Source organism: Aulonocara sp. 'chitande type north' Nkhata Bay, linkage group LG23, assembly GCF_057382095.1.
Source record: "Aulonocara sp. 'chitande type north' Nkhata Bay isolate Kocher_YH1m ecotype deep benthic linkage group LG23, A_spYH_male_GT1.1, whole genome shotgun sequence".
In the NCBI taxonomy this organism is placed as follows: Eukaryota; Metazoa; Chordata; class Actinopteri; order Cichliformes; family Cichlidae; genus Aulonocara; species Aulonocara sp. 'chitande type north' Nkhata Bay.
The window spans coordinates 7191120-7210235 of record NC_141365.1 but is presented as its reverse complement, the minus strand read 5'-3'; the positions used below and the strand labels follow the sequence as shown (position 1 = coordinate 7210235).

Sequence of the window (19116 nt, the reverse complement as noted above, 5' to 3'; positions counted from 1 at the left end):
ACACACACGCACGTACTTGTGGCAGAAGCGCACACACACTTTTACCCGTACATGCACTCCGAGGATGATTAGGTAGGAAGAAAGTGAACAATCTATGTGGAGGGAGTTCAAAGGCATCCTTGGAGAGTTTTCAGCAGCAGCATCATTCTCATTTTTTGTCCTCCTCTGGCTCTGCCTGGGGATTCTCCCATCTTGCCTTTTATTCGTCGTGCTACAAAATAGAACGTAAAAAGTGTGAGCAAAAAGGGAGATTAGTCTTTTGTAACCAAACCAACTAAGCTGAGGCCCACTGCATTCCTCCAGGGCCATCAAAGCCTGTAATGGGGACACGTCATGGAAACAACAACAACACATGAAAATACACAACAACAAAATACACTGAAAAGATTTTTATATTCAGCTTTACCTAAACTGCAGGCTTGAACTCCAAACTATGCATTCACAGAGCCATTCATTATACTCATTAGCAGAGATGGGCAGTAACGTGTTACTGTAATCTGATTGCTTTTTTCAGGTAACGAGTAAAGTAAGGGATTACTATTGCAAAAACAGTAATTAGATTACCGTTACTTTCCCGTAGGAACGCTGCGTTACTGCGTTACTAAAACCGTGATTTTTTTTGTGAGAACGTCTGATGACAGTGACGTAAGCGAGTGCGCCGTTTGTGACAACAGCTGTGTGCAGATCAACAGTGGATCATATATCGAGTGCGGGAGAGAGTATGAGCGTGCAGCGTTTAAAGCTTGGAAGTACTGAGCTTATTTTGAGTTTGATTCCATAAAAAGTGACAAAAACATTAGTGTCCATTGTGCGTGGGAAGAAAACTTCTTTTTACAGTGAAAACCCCCCCCCTAAACTTCCAAGCAAGCACCGGGAGTGCGCTACCACGTAATGGGAAACTCACAGAGAAACTCGCGGATTCTTCAACTGACCGCTGCGGCACACCTGCACCAGGGCAAACCTCCGCCTACCCCACTCCTGCTTTACAGGTGAAAATAGAGCAACAGGACCGCTGAGTCTTTGATGTTATTAATTTTCTGCTGTGTTTTACTTGCATCTATTTGAAAGTGTAAGTGTAAACACAAAAACAAAAAACAAAAATTATGCTGGAATGTGCAGAAAATAGGTTTAAATGTTAAACTAATTTATTCCAGTCAGAGAATGTTGCATATAATTAAATTTTTGCTTGATGGATAAAGTTAAAAGGTTAAAACTAATAAATCAAGTTTTAAAAAGAGACTTTTCCATTTGATTACATTTTGTATGATGCAGAAAAAGTAGAATTGGGCTGAAAGATCTATCGCTTTATTACCTACTCAGGTTGTAAATCATGTTTTTAAAAAGTAACTAAGTAACTAAGTAATTAATTACTTTTGAAAATAAGTAATCAGTAAAGTAACGGGATTACTTTTTTGGGGACATAATCGGTAATTAGTTACTGATTACTTTTTTCAAGTAACTTGACCAACACTGCTCATTAGCTACTTTTGTTTTTTTGCTGAGTGTAATTGTAGATTAATAGCTTGATGACTGCAACAAGACTCTTACAAATGCAAAAATCACAAACAGACCCGACAAATTCATATTTGGGTGGAATCAGTGTGCATCCTCCACTCGACAGCTGAACCTGGCTTGCGGCTCCCACGGGAATAACTGGCTGGGGCACAAGCTGCACAGAGGGTCAGATGCAAATGTTGCAACATACATGTCCTAAAGGTCTGGTGATGTCCACGTCTCCCTGTGTTTTTTGGAGTGGATGCAGTGGATAAACAACTTTTAGGACACCTGTATTTCCCAGTAACAAATATCCACTGTTGTCAAATACAGTCAACAATAAATTAAAAGATTGCAAGTCAGCATTTCACAGTCACAGTATGCTGGAACTGGTGGACAATATTAATAGTTTCTTCCTTGCTGCTAATTCTGTTTGTATAAGCCTAGGCATGTATTGTGTAGATCACATTTCAGCAGTATTTTACAACAGCATAGCTTCACAGTACCTCATGAGTGAATATTTAATTCCTCTTGCAGCCATAGAGTCTTTCAGAATTATTATTATTTTACTATTTTTCAATTTTAGATTGTCTTGCCAAAGGACCAATGAGCTAATTCAATGGTACAGTATCTTTCATCCGTTCATCCACAATTTACAAGAACTAGAACAAAAGTTCTAACCAATACCTAATATCGGTTATCATTTACACTTTTTTCAGGTACTTTTACAATTAAATTAACATAAGATTCTCAATTTTAATATATTTTGCATACACAACATGATAAAGAACTCATGAAATTATGTGACTGCTTAAAATATCGCTTTGTCATACATATTGCAAACCAGCTGTATCCTGTTGGTATGTACTGATCATGATCTTATTGGTCATGTTCATAGAGGGAGTGGCCCTGCTTGTTCACTCTCCTGTCAGGAAGACTTGGCTCCTATCACCAATATATTAATATCAGTAATATGGTCAGTGCTGTGAAATTTTGATACTGACCATGTAGTCTTAATACTCCTGAACTGGAATTTAAAAAAAAGCCTGTATACTATAACTTGTTTTTAATGTCATCATGTTCCCCAAGACTGGCAGCAAAATGTAAACTGTAGAAGCAGTAAATTTATGGGAAAAATTGTGCTGAAGTTTCTTTTAGATTTCTTTCTGATTTTAGCCACACAGCACCTTTGTAGTCCACATAACACCCTTATTTCATATCAAAATTTTGACAGGATAGTTTTGCAATTGGCAGCTTGGTTGTGTTTTGCTATTTGCAGGAACAGTTATAGGTAAACAATATATACAATATGTACGAAGTGATTTAACCTGTAGAAATATATTTTTAAAAGGCACATCTTTTTTTGTGTGTATTGTACGTCCTGCTTTCATTTTTCCATTCTTTTCCTGCTTATTGATCATCCTGTGATTCACCCCCGGACACACACACACACACACACACACACACACACACACACACACACACACACACACACACACACACACACACACACAAACTGTTACTCTGTGTTCTGTAGTTAACCAGCCGTGACATCTGGAGCTAAATGGGTGTTAGAGCTGCAGACAGAGGCCTAGAGGGATTATAGACTGACCTGAAATAGAGGAAAAACTACATGTTTCTTTTTGGCTGTTTTCAATAGTCCTACCAGTTCCCAGTCAGCATAAAGAACATAAAGATAGACTGCTGACACTGATTAAACACTTTCTCAGGATGCCCTGTAGAGGCCTGGTGCTCTCAGCTTGCACTCTGGCTGAAAAGTGTTTATTTAGCCACTTAAAGCAGAGAAGGCTGTAGGAAGACTGTCCTCTTCATGGCAGGTTTTTATTAGTCTGACTTGTTTCTTTGTATCTCAATACCGCCAGTGGCTGTACTAATTATACTGTGTCACTTTCTCCGCCTCTGTTCTCTCCCCACCTTTCCTTATCTGTTCTTCACTTACTTTCAGGACATCGCTATAATACTTTAGACCCCAGAAGCTTTCCTAACTTTTCTGATAGTTCCATACATACTGTATAGATAAATGTTGAAGATTATAGCTGATTCAGAGGTGCCACTAGAAAACACCTCAGAAAATCAAGCAGTTTTTATGTGAATCACCCGAAAAAGCACTGCAAGCTAAAGCTTCTATATCATATTCAGTGGTGGTGAGGGCTTGTGTATTGCGGATGATAAATTTAACCATAGAATGCTCTGGGTAAAGTAATGTATGCATCTATAGTAAAGGGTGTACTGACCTTTTTTTTCTTCTTTATGTTCAGTCAAGTGATTCTGGTAACTCTGTTGCTAGGACACCAGGGCTGTGCATAAGGGGCCCACGAGGGAGAAAAATTGGGTCGCCTTTTCCTTGTATAGACCATCATTAGTATTGCACAGAAACATTACAAAATGGATGCTTACTTTTTGTAAAATAAGTCTCGACCTTAATCTAGAGATGGGTAGATAAACTGTATGTTCATTCAAACTTGACAGCCAGGCTGAAGAGCAGCTTCTCCAGCAGCTCAGCACAACTGATTCATCTGATACATAGTTTGTTTTTAAACTTCAGGTCACTTAGTAACATAAATGGGTCATCTTTCTTGTGTGTCCTGGCCAGTGGCCTTATAAATTGCGTTATCCATTCTGCTCTGCCTCCAGTACCTGGAGGACAAAGATCTGTCTCAGGAGAAAGAAACAGGATGTGACAACGCATGCCCTATAATTTATGATCCTTATGGCCCCTGGCATCAAACTGAAGAGACTGGGCTTAAAGGAGAGGCAGAGATTAAAGACCACTGACGGGGCATGGCATGATGTAACCTGTGGGTATGTGGGTGCGTGAGCTCCTCTGTTTGTCTCGTGTACTTCAGTACATTTGTGTGACCTGTATGCTTACAAGTGCGTGTGTGTGTGTGTGTAGGTGGGTGCTCATCCATCTGGATAGAAGCTCTTCTCCTTGTGCAATCACATGACATCTAAAAATGAGGGATAAGCAGACTTGACTCATGGATATTTTTAGCTCCTGAGAACACTCACTCTCTCACACATACAGGAAATTTAACACCAAAATGAACTTGCCATCACCTGTGGCTTTAGGTTAATATGATCCTTGTTCATCTTTTGTATCTACAGGTACATGGCTGCTGGAGGATGAAATGAGTTATGAGAGCAAATGGAGGAGCCGCTGATTGAGATTATCTCAAGAATGTCTGTCTCGTTGTACCGGATATGAGAAACATGAGCAGACAACTAAACTGATTAAGGCAGATTTAAAAGAACGATACTACCGGAGATAGTCGTATGGATGTGATTTTTATGGCTGTCTTTCTCTCTCTCTCTCATACACACACACTGACACACGACATACAACAAGTCCTAAATTATCACCTAAGGAGACTTGAAAAAGTGAATCATAGCGTCCTGATTTGATAAGAATTGAGCAGCATGACGGGGCTCATGCTGGCCAGTTAGAAAGGGACCATATGGCGGCTCAGAGCCAACTCCTATCTGCCAGCTGAGACTGTTGAAGCGACGCTTCCGCCGCTGTGGCACCTGATCCCTCCAGCAAGCCAATTATACAGAGTGAATCATTACAATTTTATATTTGTTTTTCATTTTCAAGCATATGACAAGACATAGAACTGGACAAGATATAGGACCACTCATAAAACAACACAATCTTTATGCCTTCAGCAATATACGCATGTCAGTTTGAATAGAGTTACACACTCGACACCTCTAATGAGTCATGCTCGCTTGATTTTGGCTCGCTATGATTATTCTGGATTATTCTGCACCGTGGTCACTTAAGCTGGAGGGAGTTTATTATTTCACATCTATCAAACCAAAATACATTTGCTACTTTGTCTACATTCATAAACATAAACATATAAAAACATCTATATATTCATCCATTCAGATATACTCTCTCCCTCTTTTAGTTTTATTACCAGCAGTCACACATCTGTCTTCTCTTAAATGTAGACAGTTTGTATGTGAACCTTGCTGCATTTCTCTTCTGCCCTATACTTTCCTTGGATGCTGTGGGACTTCCTGGAGGCACGCTGCAGGCAGTGCAATTGATGATGAAAGGTGTCCTGAGTTGACACATGTTAAATTAGATGCACACATACAGACATAGGCCTGAGAAAGCCCGCTGATAATCTTGTTATAATTGCAGGGGAGCCATCTTTTTGTAACATAGTACAAGACACTTTAATGCTTAGCAGGGTATGACGCGTGGATGACCATCAGCATGATATCAAAATTATGACCAAAACCTTTTAGCGGAACATGGCTGAGGGTCTATAACGAGATTCTCTTCAGAGTAATGATTAAAGTGATGCTTGCAATGAAGGATGACAGTAGACTTACCTCTGAATCTACCTGCTCCACTCTCCCTCTAAAGGCATTTCTCAGATCAAAAAGCGTGTACATAAAAAAATAATAAAGCCAAACAGATTAAATCAAATGTTGGTGAGTCATTTCCCGTGTCTGCTCTCCCTCTCTCTCCCTCCCTCTCTTGCGCTTTTCTCTCTCTTTCTTTCATTCTGTCACCTTTCCATGTGGCATCACTCTGGTTCAGCGAAGTGCAAACCTCGATCAGAACAACAGAGAAATGGATTGCGGCAAAAAGGGAGGACAAGAGTGGCAGAGGGAGATAATGCAGAATCGATAGGCAATAAAGTAAGATTGGCAAAACTGGAGATGAAAGGACAGAAATGAAGGGAAGGTGCTACCAGGGTGTGAGATCGAAAGTAGGCAGATAAAAGCAGAAGAATGTCTGCCAAAATATTTCATGTCTGCCAAAATATTTCATGAAGAGAGTGTGGTGTATTTTTGTCTTAACAATCCTGTTTTTTTTGTGGTTCATATTTCGTTTTCCACTCTTCAGAACGGTGTGAGCATGTGTTAATAGAGTTTTACAAGAAGAAGGTGACAGAAAACAAATGTGAAATTCATCCACACAGTCCCACCTTCACATTTTTTGTCTCTGCCTATTTCTGGTGATTTCACCTGAATTTCTATGATATTCCTTCGTCTGGTCCATACATCACTACTAGTGTTTTTATGATTCTGTAGTCATTTATATGTCCATACAAGGCATAAACTTAGGGATAACATTGTTCATCGATTAGGCAACCTAGTACTTTGACTCAGACTAGACTCCATCTGTCTCATTAGACAACTGCACAGACATTTTTGTAAGATATTTGTCACAGGTTTCAGACATACTGAGGCTCAGACCTCCTTTTGCAAAGAGATTCAGGGCTCCAGGGTCTGCAAGAGGGAAAAGGGGAAAAGTCCACACACCGATGCTCTCCAGAAAACGCTCCACTCTCCTCCGCAGCCACTCATGCTCCAACTCTAACACACTTTGCCACTCAGTCGCTCTCAGACGATCCACACGGGGAAACGGGAACAGGTCCAGGGAAATCTATTTACAAGAGTAGCTTAGTCAGAAACAGGCTAGGGAAAACACACAGATTCAGATATTGGTTGCCGGGCTAACTAACACGGGTTACTCAATGATCCAGCGATGAGAACCACAGAACCGCCATCTTAAGTAGTACTCAGAATAACAGGTGGATTAGCAGCATGTGTGACAATCAGGGCAGGTGCGTGGGCCAGAGGCGGGACCCTGAGGTGAGCTCCGCCCAGGCAGAACAGAGACAGGGGAGAAAGAGAGAGAGCACAAAAACAAAAACAGAAAACATGTGGCCTGAGATAGTCAGCCAGGGAGGCATGGAGACCATGACAATATTATTGTTGCCTAAAGGATGAATCATGCTGTTATGAATTTTCCCCAACTGACATGTACAGTTTGACATGTTGGCTTTAAGGGCTCAGTTATACAGGCCTAGAGACCAATAGGTGACTCGTTGGCAATCACAGGTTGCAAGAGGAAAAATATGTGTTTACTCACAAGTTGGCAAGTGGTTGCTGGTAATTGCAAAGTATATGGTGCTGCACCAAAAATCTCCTTGAAATTGCTTTTGTTGTCGCTGTCAGCTATAGTTTTCACTTGACAACTACAATATTTGCAGAGTTGTAGTGACGCTATGAAATGCATCACACAAAATGTTTTCCAATTCTCTTGCTTGGAATGATGATGCAAACCTCTGAAGGTCAGTTGTCTCCATTGCTTGTTGCTTTTTTACTTTGCATGTTTTCCATTTCTGCTTTCATCATGTTTTTTTCAAGTTTGACTACCACTCACCAAGTTCACCTGTGTGACTGAGGCCTAATGAAAATACAGCAGAAGACACACAAGTGTAGCGGATATAAAGTAATCTGTGCAGACATTTATGGTTACCACCATGGACCTTTTTTTCTACTCCCACAAGCAGGTCAAAGTTTTGTTTTGTAAAGTGGGATATTTTTTACAATTGAAGACAGACTAGATTCAACATTTGTGTCAAAATGCTCCCCCTACTGACACTTGAGGTGGGCTGACTTCATTTTTAGTTCCTATGTTGAGACTGGAATTTATCACTTTAAGTAAAATGTATATTGGATCGATTACAGTGAAAAATGCCATATTTACAAGTCCCAATTCCAGTTTGTCTCCTTGTGTCATTTGCATGAAATTCTGTTGCATTTATTCCTCATTAGAAAAGTGCTAACTATCAGCTTGTGAGCATTAGAAACACACTTAATATCATCATTTTAGAATTTGCATTACAATACTGTGCAGATGGGACATATGCATAGATTAACTAACCAGGCTTATGTTAACTCTATATATCTTACACATTAAGCCAGCATATTAAGCTATAGGTCTTTTGCACACATCTGTTTCAAATCTCCATATTTTGTCTCCTTTTCTGTCTTCAGCTATTTATTTGTACTATTTGTTCTATTTCTATTGTATATATTAATCGGCATCTGTGGGTGGACAGCAAGGAAAGAATTTCATTGCACAAAGAAATGCCTTTTTTCTTGTGACACATGACAATAAACACTTTGAATCTTGAATCTTTGAATGCACCGACAGTCTCTCGGATCCCGTTTCAGGTCTGCTGTAGTTGGTTTTTTTAGGCCTCCCGTTTCTTCTTTTGTCCTTTTTTTTTTGGTATTTTTTATAAATTAAATCAACAAAATGAGAAAAAAAAATATATTTTTAAGACAGCCTAATAGTATCAAATTACCTAAAGACACAATTTAAAAATGGCTTCTTTTCTGAGTTATCTGTGATGTGTTGACACAGGTACAAGTATTGGAGCTAGTGAAAAGGCGACGATTGCCCAAAGAAAAATATTAAAAGACCTTCAGAAAATCTGGAGAACTGTTGATCAGTGTAGGTTTAAAAACTACAGAGTCAAGTCTGGCTCCTTAGAAGCAAAATATAAGTAACTGAGAGGTGGCTCAATACTTTTGCACAGAACTGGACTAAAAGGGCAGTTACAGAAGACAAATGCTTCAACTGAACTGGCTGAGTCATCACTGTCTCCTCTTAACTTTGCAACAAAATAGATAATAATTGAATGGAAATGTCACAGATTAGTATTGTAAAGGGGACATAAACAGACACAAAAGAGTGCCTTTCTTCAGATCAACATGTTTTTTTCATGTACTTTATTTGTGTTTGAAAGGCCTGAAGTATCATTAACAGCTGTCGAGTAATAGACTTAGCAGGAGGTGGACAGATAATGACCGAGAGAGGGAAAAAAGGGCTACTCAACTAATGAACAGTGGCTTTTTTTTATGCTTTTTGTCCCCTCCAAGCAAGAGTCTGACTAATTATTAACAGCTCATTATTGGACCGGGATGGCTCCCTGACACATACGGCCTACTACTAGTTCAGGTAATTACAAAACAGTAAATTTGAGGCAGGTAACAGAGATGTTGTACAGTCACTTTTATGAGTAAGTGCTGGTTCTGAGTATTGAAACACTAAATACGGGAAGAAGAAGTGTTTACTACATTAGGTTTGACTGGATTGGCTGGATGCCCATGATTCAACTCTCCTGTTGAAATCTGGTCACTGTAGAAATTATTTGATTTGAGCTTTGTGACAATGAGTTATCATGAATATGGGTGCACTGTCATAGGCAACAGTATTCAGGTAGTTTGTGGTGTTTAAATGGTGGTCCGATGGTGCTAAAACACCGAAAGTATGCCAAGAAAATATACCCCACAACGTTACACAAGGTCACCTCGTCATTCTGATGCTCTGTTTGAACTTTAGTAGGTTTTCTTGACCACATCTACATCAACCTGCTCCTATCCAAAGCTAACAAATGCAATACAGTTCTTTTTTTTCTCTTTTTGCCGGGGAGCCCTGAAGGCAGCAGTAGGGGAAACACTGCTTGTTGTATCATGATATACCGCTCTGCCTGGCAAGTAAAATCTCAACCACAGTCTTTCACTATTATTTTAATCATGCTCCTTATCACACCAGAAGATCACTCTTGAAAGATGGAAATTAGGCAAAGTGAGTGGGCGGGGGTTGTAAAATGTGGTTATTTCAGTCTTCCAGTGTGAGGAAAATAGAAGCTCTTCTGATATTCAGGGGAATCGTCATCTCTCATGTGATTCAAGGATGCTTCACAGCTAGAAAATCCACACTAGAACATATTATTTATGAGTTTTTCATTCGCCTGTATCAAATTTATCATCCTCGGGTGCCTCTTTTGGCACTTTCATCGTTTTTGTAGCAAAACTGTTGAATTCGATTGTCAATATTTAACATCTGTTCATTCCAGATATTCCAATATTTTCTGTATATAATTCACTGCCTATACATTTAAACTCCTAAAGTATTGAAATATTTCTTTCAGCAAACATCAAACATTGCTTCTGTTTTGTGTAATTTTCTCTTGCTACAAATCTATCCAAACATTATTATTTATTCAAATGTTTGTGTTAAAATTTTTAATGGTTTTATGACCTCCAACTTGTCCATTATTATTCAAATTCTTTTTTTTAATCTTTCCTACATATCCTCCTGCCATTTCCTGCTGCTGCAACTGGCCCAATTTCCCCACAGCAGCCATTTAAAGTTTCATTTTGTATTATCTCGTGTGTAAGGTAAACAGACTCATTAAGCATGTTGTGATCATAGTTAAGCTTTGCTGCAATGAGGGTGGCACACTGCCGGCGCTCAATTCATGCACCATGGGGAAATCAACTCTCCCTCCAGGGAGAGACTCCTAGCTGTTGCATGACTGTAGCTACAGGTGCAAGAGAAACTATTACTCATGAGGCCTTGTTTTCTGCAACACACACACACACACACACACACACACACACACACACACACACACACACACACACACACACGCATGGACACAGCTGTTGCTTTTTTGTTGTTGTTTTTTTAACGTTTTAACGCCAACTTGTATATATTTGCACTTTTCTTCAGAAGCACTTTTCTATTAAAACTTGTTGCACATTCAAATTTTCCTCACTAGCTTCAGCTAAACAAATACTAATAAGCATGATTATAAGTGGTAATTGAGAGAGCATGCAGTATGTGGCATGAAGCAGCCATCTGTTTTTAGTCCTGAACACAGTGTGCTGTTCCTCTTGTGGTAGAGCCTCCTGGCTAAAACTACCAGTCGTTGATTTGCACACCCACAACATTTTGTTCTGTCTGTGATGTTAAGGATCAATACTAATTGCCCATTCAGCAGCGGTACTGTTATCGCTAACGCAACAATCCTGGGCTGAGATTTAGCCTCCCCGCACACACACTCGCACACCCATCAACAGCTATTTTTTTACACAGATTGGATAATTCCCATTTCTGTTTTAAAGGCAACCTCACAGAATAGCCCATCCTGAGGCAGAATCAATTCTGCTCAACAAAAGCTGTAAGAAGCTCGGAATATTTTGGGCACAGCAAAACACAGAGTAAACCCTGTGAACTGAGGTGAACTTTCCAAAGATCAACTTGTCTCAGTGACTCAGGAAACATCCCTGAGGTGAGCCATGGGTGACAGCTGCTGCCGCTCCACTGGCACAGGTAAATGCCAGGAGCCCCACTTGGATACACTGACACACACACACACACACACACACACACACACACACACACACACACACAAACTGCTGTGTCTTATAAAAATCTAAATGGAACAAAAGCAGGTTTAGCATTAGTTACACTACAAGCCGCAGAGAACAGAGACAGATGACCCAGAATGAGTTTATGTGTGTCCATTGTTTTCTTCATAGACATCAATAAAACGCACACATTGCTGCAAGATCAGAGAAGAACCCAGGGATTCAGAAACAAGCCTTCACTGTAATGGTTCAGAACAATAATAATCTTTATCTTGCTTGTGCTTGAGTTTGTTCCTGGAAAATGAATAGAACTACAGCTGAATAGCACTAAAATAATTCCATTACAGTTACATTAATGATTGAGTGTTTAGATACAAAAATACAGATTTTTTTTTTTAATGCATATTGTCCTTCCTTTTCATTGGGACAACTTAGTAATCTGTATGATTATTTAGATTCCTGGATTTATATAGTTAAACTTGGAGTATAGTAGATATCAGTGTTAGCTGTGGTCTATTTTCTTCCATGTTCCCGATGTGGGGTGTTTTTGTGTCGACACATGATGTAATGAAAAGTAGCACAAATGATGTAACGAGAAGAAATGCCCATACACATGCATCAGTCAGTCACATTACAATCACATTACTAAAATGGTTTAAGTCGTTCTAGTTCCTCCAAAAACTGGAGCCTCTACTGTACTCTACTGTAGAGCATTCCTACATTCAGGAATCTGGAACAATTAATACATCCATCTGTTAAAGTTAAAGTAAATGTTTCACTAATTTCGGTTTTATTTTTGAATTGCAGTACTGCAGAGGACCACCAGGTGTCTGTAGAGTAATAGAGATGTATCCTATTTTAAAGACTCAGATCTCAAATGTAGATTACAGACTTAATGGTTTTACTTGGTCTTCATTCTCTCAGTAACAGGTCATGCCACTTGCCCACAGCCACATGTAAATACACCAATTTTGCTGTGTCTTCTTTTAGTCTATTTTAACACACAAGCACACACACACACCACATGCACACATGCACACAGGCTCTTTTGAATTATTCTGTTCAACATGGGGTTTATTTGCCCCAATAAACAAAAACAGAACAAAACTTACTATCTAAAGTGGAAACAGAAAAAACAACCTCACTGGGATTCAAGACAGGAAAAAATATACACATTTCAATGTATTTGAGCTAGTTAAGCTTAATTTGCTACAAGTGATAAAACGTAAAGCATTTCTTATTGCAAGCCACTGACAACATGCCACATGTGCTACATATCTAGCATGGTCTTCTCTCTAAACAGCCTCACCTACACGCTGCAGATGCTTTTACTGATGATGAACTTATGTTGCTTACAGCACGTCTGTATTTGTGTCTGGCAGTAAAGGGGAGGCAGCAGCTATAGAGACAGAACTACTGAGGGACTACAGGTTTGGACAACAGCAGCTGATAGAGATCTGGGGACAAGCATGCGCCCTCGCCATCACTAAGGTTAGTGTATCTCCCATCTTTCAGATAAACTGTGTTGTTCTGTTTCTCTTTTTATACACAACTAATTCTCAGTTCAGCCACTTCAGCCGACTTGTTACTTACCTGCCTAGCCCATCACTCCACCATCATTGCCTGTGCCTGGGCGAGACGGACTGGTAATTCTAAATTGACTGTAGACAAAGTGCTGTGTGAACATATGGTGACTTATAATCTTAAGTGCATTCACTGACTAGAAAACTGCTACGTAAATTACATTAGTGTATGCATGCATTACTCACACATGAGTGCACTGCATCTGTGAATTTCAGGTGATAGTGTCTCAAATTGAACATGGCTGACACTTCAATACTCATGAACATATAATGTGGTGGTCACTTCCTTTCTGCAGGACAACCATGACATTAACTATTCAGGATGAAAAATCCACAGTGGGACCCACTCAGTTTTTTTGCCTGTTATTATGAGTTTCTCTAACACCAAGATATTCTTTGTACTTCCAGTGGCTGTGCTTGCAAATGCACTCATGCACTCTCAAAGTCAGCACACACTCAAAAGAAAGCATAGATTTGAAAGGTTTGAAACACTGCATTTTTCTTCCTTTTTTCCCCCTCATTGCTTGTTGCCTTCACTTTACTAGAAGTATAAGTCAAAACAACAGCATGAGCCATCTATCGCTATCCAGCCGTCTCAATCAGACTAAGCATCCAAATTTCCGTGGGTGTGGATCCATCCAGTCTATCTTAATTTATTGTTGCGAATGAAAGCGGTGACAAGAAACATATTTCCAGTCAGTTGTTTTTGCAGTTCTCTTTTTAATGTGAAATTAACATTTAATCTGCTGTTGTGCTTTCAAAAAGCTTATTTCTTTGGACCATTACACCAGAGGGATCAAACACAGGGCAGTGGTTATTAACTGTGGAAATTTTGTGTGTGTTGTATTTAAATTTTCCTGCGTTTTAGCAGCACCTACAATCTGTTCCATATAACTAGCATTTCAATCTTATTGTTCAATTTTTATTTAATATGGGTGTTTTCTTTGCACTTTAGTGAAAATGGCAAAACTGCAAACATTTAATGACCATTTAAAAGTGTCAAAGCTGTTTTTTTCTTTCTCCTCACAAGTTTTGCAGGGATTAGCTCAAATCCAATTAAAACTTTCTTTGAGAAAGTTTTTCTTCAAATTCACACTTTTTTTTTTTTCCGTAAAACTGTTCAAACCAAAGTATGTCATGCAAATTTTTCCAATTACAGAACTTTTTGAGTGTCATATTGCGGCTGTGTGCAGGCAGGATGAGGACCCAATCGCAAACTCACAGAGGCAGGAATGAACTCAAAATTCACAGCTTTATTGTGAGAGCAAAACCATACAAACTAAACTGGGCAACTATCACAGTACAGAGAGAAACACATGGCCATGAATGAGGGAGAACGCGACACAGAACTGAGAGAGACGCGTACATAAATACACAGAGGGTTAACGAGGGAAGTAGGAGCACACGGGGAACACAGGCGACACCGATAATCATAACGAGAAACGGCAGGCATCAACGCAACACTGACGGGAGACTGTCAAAGTAAAACAGGAAGTACACAGAGGTGCAGACAGGAGGAGAGAGCGAACACGGGGAGAGCACAGACATAACGGGATGGGGAAAACATGGAATAAAACACAAGGAGGGGAGACTAGGGCTCACAGATACACAGAGGGGCACACAGGGGGTAAAGTCACAAGGGGAAATCAAATAAGGAACATCTTAACAGAACCACCTAGGAACCAAGGCATAAATAAAGAACAAAATACAAAACACACGACAACTAAGAATGCTGGGCCAACATGGCCCAGGATCATGACATTGAGAAAAATAATTCAATCCAAAACTGCAGTTTAAAGCTCACATCCAATGACATCAGACAACTGCGGCCTCAGCAACCCAGTTTAATAACCTCTGCTGTGTCTCTCCAGCAAACCATTTCTAAAGGTCACAGATTTCAGCCCATCCTCCTCACGTTCTGTCCCTCTGAGCCTCAGTAATCACAGCAAAACTCGTGATTGTCCGAGGGGGCAGAAAGTCACAGTTGTGCGTCTTACAATTTCATATTTTGCATGAACATTCATAGAAAATGTTTGATTACTGTGTGGAGGAAATGTTCCAAGTTTCTGTGACGTTTGCTTCCAAAAATGTGAGCAGCTCACCTCGGGTGGCACAACACCTGAGCTCACCCAGTGGCACTGCTCCGTTTACCAAACCACGCCGGTCCAGAACTGCAACTTTTCAGCTCTGGTGCGGCTGCAGTTTCTTCTTGCTGTGATCTGGACTCTGTCAAGCGAAGAGTGTGTATGTGTGTGTCGGTTGAGAGCTGTTAGGAACACATGTGGTTCCCTTTGACCAGACCGCTGACTTGGTTTAATGCCACGCTGGTTTCCTCAGTGGGCTCTTCAGCAGGCTGATGAATAAGAGTCTGAGCTACAAGACATATGAAACCCTGCTTTGCTGTCAGGAGGAAGGATGACAAGAAAAAGAAACAAGAAGAGAAAGACAAAAGGAAATAAAAAAAAAAACAAGCAAAAGCACAAAAGAGTAGTTTACAGGAAGTTACACTTCCATAAAGTGGGGCATTATGCTTACAAGAGGCAACATTACCTCAGTGAGACACCTTTGATATCCCCCTTCAAAACAAGAAAAGAACAGAAGCGGGAACAAGAAAAGTGAACGCTGAGTGGCAGAGTGGCAACATCAGTCAGAGGTGGAGGTTTAGTATTCTCCCCTCATAGTGTGTGATTAAACCCACCACATCCACTTCCCGACTATTACCATTAGCTGTCACTGGCCCCGTGCCTGGCCCTCCACCACCAGCCCCCCAACAGCAAAGCCATACTAGACAAACATGGTCTGGATGGGGTGTCTCATTGCTGCCCACAGCCGCCAGCAGCACGCTACCGCGTACATGACATCACTGCTATTTAAAGAAAATTACAGTCGAAGGAGATGCAGACAGTCTGATTTTAGTGATTACCTTGCTGGCCTACTGCTGCTGGCTTGCAAGTATACCACACAAACAGGCATATGCTTCCTCACACACACACCTACACCTTGCCAGATAGATTATAGGTTTTCTGTAAGTAATCCCCTTACTGTTCCAACAGCAGCAACCACCAGGTCCAGACTGTGTGTGTCTGCGTGTGTGTGTGTGCCTCTTTCTGTATCAGTCTGAGACTTTTCAACACCTGAGTGGAGACAGGAGACATTTTTGTTGCCACACAGCAATAAATTAGTCTAGGCTATAGTTTGGAGTAGCCCCTGGACTTTGGTTTGGTCTTCTAGTACAAATATTAAAGGTAACATTTTTCTGGATATGTGAGTATATTTGTGTTTTTAGGAGCCTGATAATGTTTTCTCAGGCTCAGTGTGTGTTTCAGGTTGATTGGAGGTGAAGGCTCATGTGCCTTTTACATTTAATTCAAAGCAGTATACCCTTAGAGACGTTATTACAATCAAGACGGGTATATTTTCTATATTTGGTGTGTGTTTGTGTGAGCATGGGAGGGGGGGACGGGGGGTCGTAAAATCGCTTAGCTACTCTTGTGACCTTTCGTTCCAAGTTTGCCCCTTTGTTTAGTATCAAAAGTTTACCGAAACCTTAAAATGTACATTTGTTACAGATGTTTATTTAGACTTGTACCAAAGTATTTAGACGCTTTAAACAAAGAAGCACAGCTATCATCATAGCTGCCTATAAATCCATTCAAAATCCATCAGAAACACTCAAATATTGGGTCAGACTGGGAAGCTTGATTTAATATGATAATTAAAGTAGTTGTGAAATTTCATATTTATGGGAAAATTGCTCTAACAGAACCTCATTTTTCGTTCTAAACTAATAAAAAAACACAATCAGCAGTACTGACCTCATGATACAGCATGCTTTGTGTCAGTTCTCTTCCTAATTTCTTTCATTTATTACGTTTTAGTATCACATATTGTGGAATATTAAGCATTCTCGGTAAGATTACACACATTTTTCATAATGCAAAATTCCCTGCCTGAATTGATCTGGCCTGATCCCTTTATAGCTGCTCACCGTCAAGAGAGTATCTCTAATGGTTTCACCAGAAGCAAGACTGAGCCTCCCGATGGTCCTCAACATTTATAGAAAAATGTCATTAAACCTTCTCATGTGAATTTGTTAAAACAAGCAGAAAAAGAGAGTTGTGTAGCGTGAGGAAGACACAGGATGGCCAAGTAATTATGGGCTGGCTGGTTTTGTTCCACGCAGGAAATCCATTTAAAAATCTGTGATTTATGATTATTGTGTTTTTGGCCATTTGGGGGAGGCATTCATATGCTGTTGTAGTTCTCACCACCACTTTACGTATAAGCTCGGTTTCCCTTTTTACAAACAATTTACCTTCATAAACGCTACACAGTTTATATGTTGGGAGCTAACTTTGTCTGCTTGACACTTGACACGAAGCAAGTAGCAAACAGTAGGTTTCCTGAATATAGCTGCTGCAGCTTGGGAAAGGGCTGAGTTGTGGGCTCAAAAACTACAACAGAGATCCAGGAAAACTAAAACACTCTTGGTATATCTGAGAGAAACTGCAGAGTTGTATTTTAACTCTATGTAGTACAACTTGCATACAAATACCGGTTGGTTCATCTCATTAAATAAGGAGACACAAGACACTGGCTGACTTTGCTCTCCTCTACCTTTTAATCCTATCAATCATTACCTTCTTTCTTCTTGTTAATATGAACTGTGTGGCCCTCAGCAGCTGTAACAGCCTGTCCTCCATCTCATTGATCCTGTGTTATGATTTCTCAGTCGAGCTGTTACGATAGAGATAATGGCTGCTGTCTCTCTTCTCCTGGATTCATCGCTCTACCTAATGCACTCTGAGTCTTGTTGTATCCAATTATCCAATGTGGAGAACTGCCTGTCTCTCCATTTGAACTTTCTCCTGTCTGGAATACATTAGTGAGAGTGGAACTAAATGGGTTTTATGCACAGTGGAAGAATTTTGGCCTACTTGAAGTTCATCTCCAATGTTTGGAGGCCCATCACGGCAAAAAGGTTGATCTTTCATGATAACAATAAATAATTGTAGGGTGCAATAAAATATTCACAGGGAGCCAAAAACTTATGGTATAATTGTTTCTCAAATACAAGGTAGAGAGAAAACTCTAAAAGAGTAAGCCTATGAGTACATTATGGTGTATAAAGGTGTAATTATGGTACAGTAATGGTAAAATTATTAGATGACGCAGCATTTTACAGATATATATTTAAAGAACTGCCTTTTAATAATAATAGGTTGAGTTATCACTGTATCACTACACCCAGTAATAATTGGTTTATTATTAGCTATACTTATTCTAATATAACTCTTATTTTACAGCATCTATCAGTTCTATTAATACATCACTTTATATGTGCCCTGTAATTATGAAACACTTGAACTGTAATTTGTAGGTTATGATCTGAACATTACTATGAACTATAGTCATAAACTATTTATCGCAGTGATAAAACTTGGCTAACAAATTGTGTTCTGACACACATTTATTGGGCTCTAATTGGACAGGACATGAACTCAAATGTTCCTCATATTCAGCTTGTTCTGGTTCATGAAGTCATGCTGTAACCTTTATAATAATGAATAATAATTCCTGTGTAATGCCACAATGCAGAAACTCTTCTATACCCCCACCTAACATTGTTAGCAGTAGCTAACAGTCTGTATATTATTGTGGCATTGATTTTGACGCTGTGAATAATCTGTGGGAAAAGAAACCACAGACAGGGAGTGCATACACACAGACACAAACACTCACTCACACAGTCACACAGCACTGTTTATGTGGAGATGGAAGATTAACCAATCATGATGACAGTTCCGCGGGCGAATACCTGTCTCGTTTAAGAAGGTGCAGGATGATTTACAAGGGAATGTGTGGCCAGTAAAAGAGACAGATGCCAGCAGCTCGCTGTAACCAGGATGCAGACAGAAAGTGTGTTATATATAAATATATATGGAAGCATCCCGTGGTGAGGACACTGGGATTTTTTCCACTGTAGTTATTTTAATGAGATTGGACCTTTTCTCATAGACACAAGAGACAGGGG

At 39.8% G+C, this 19116-nt stretch overlaps 1 protein-coding gene across 2 annotated transcripts in view; it reads left to right on the top strand.

The window, feature by feature from the left end:
• Positions 1-19116, top strand: part of yjefn3 (YjeF N-terminal domain containing 3) — a 52183-nt gene that overhangs the window by 23022 nt on the left and 10045 nt on the right. The window contains exon 2 of one of the 2 annotated variants that reach the window (XM_086282742.1): positions 12858-12990. In XM_086282742.1, the coding sequence (XP_086138868.1) occupies positions 12858-12990 (133 nt within the window). The remainder of the gene's footprint in view (positions 1-12857; positions 12991-19116) is intronic. The other variant, XM_086282743.1, reaches the window with a different exon arrangement.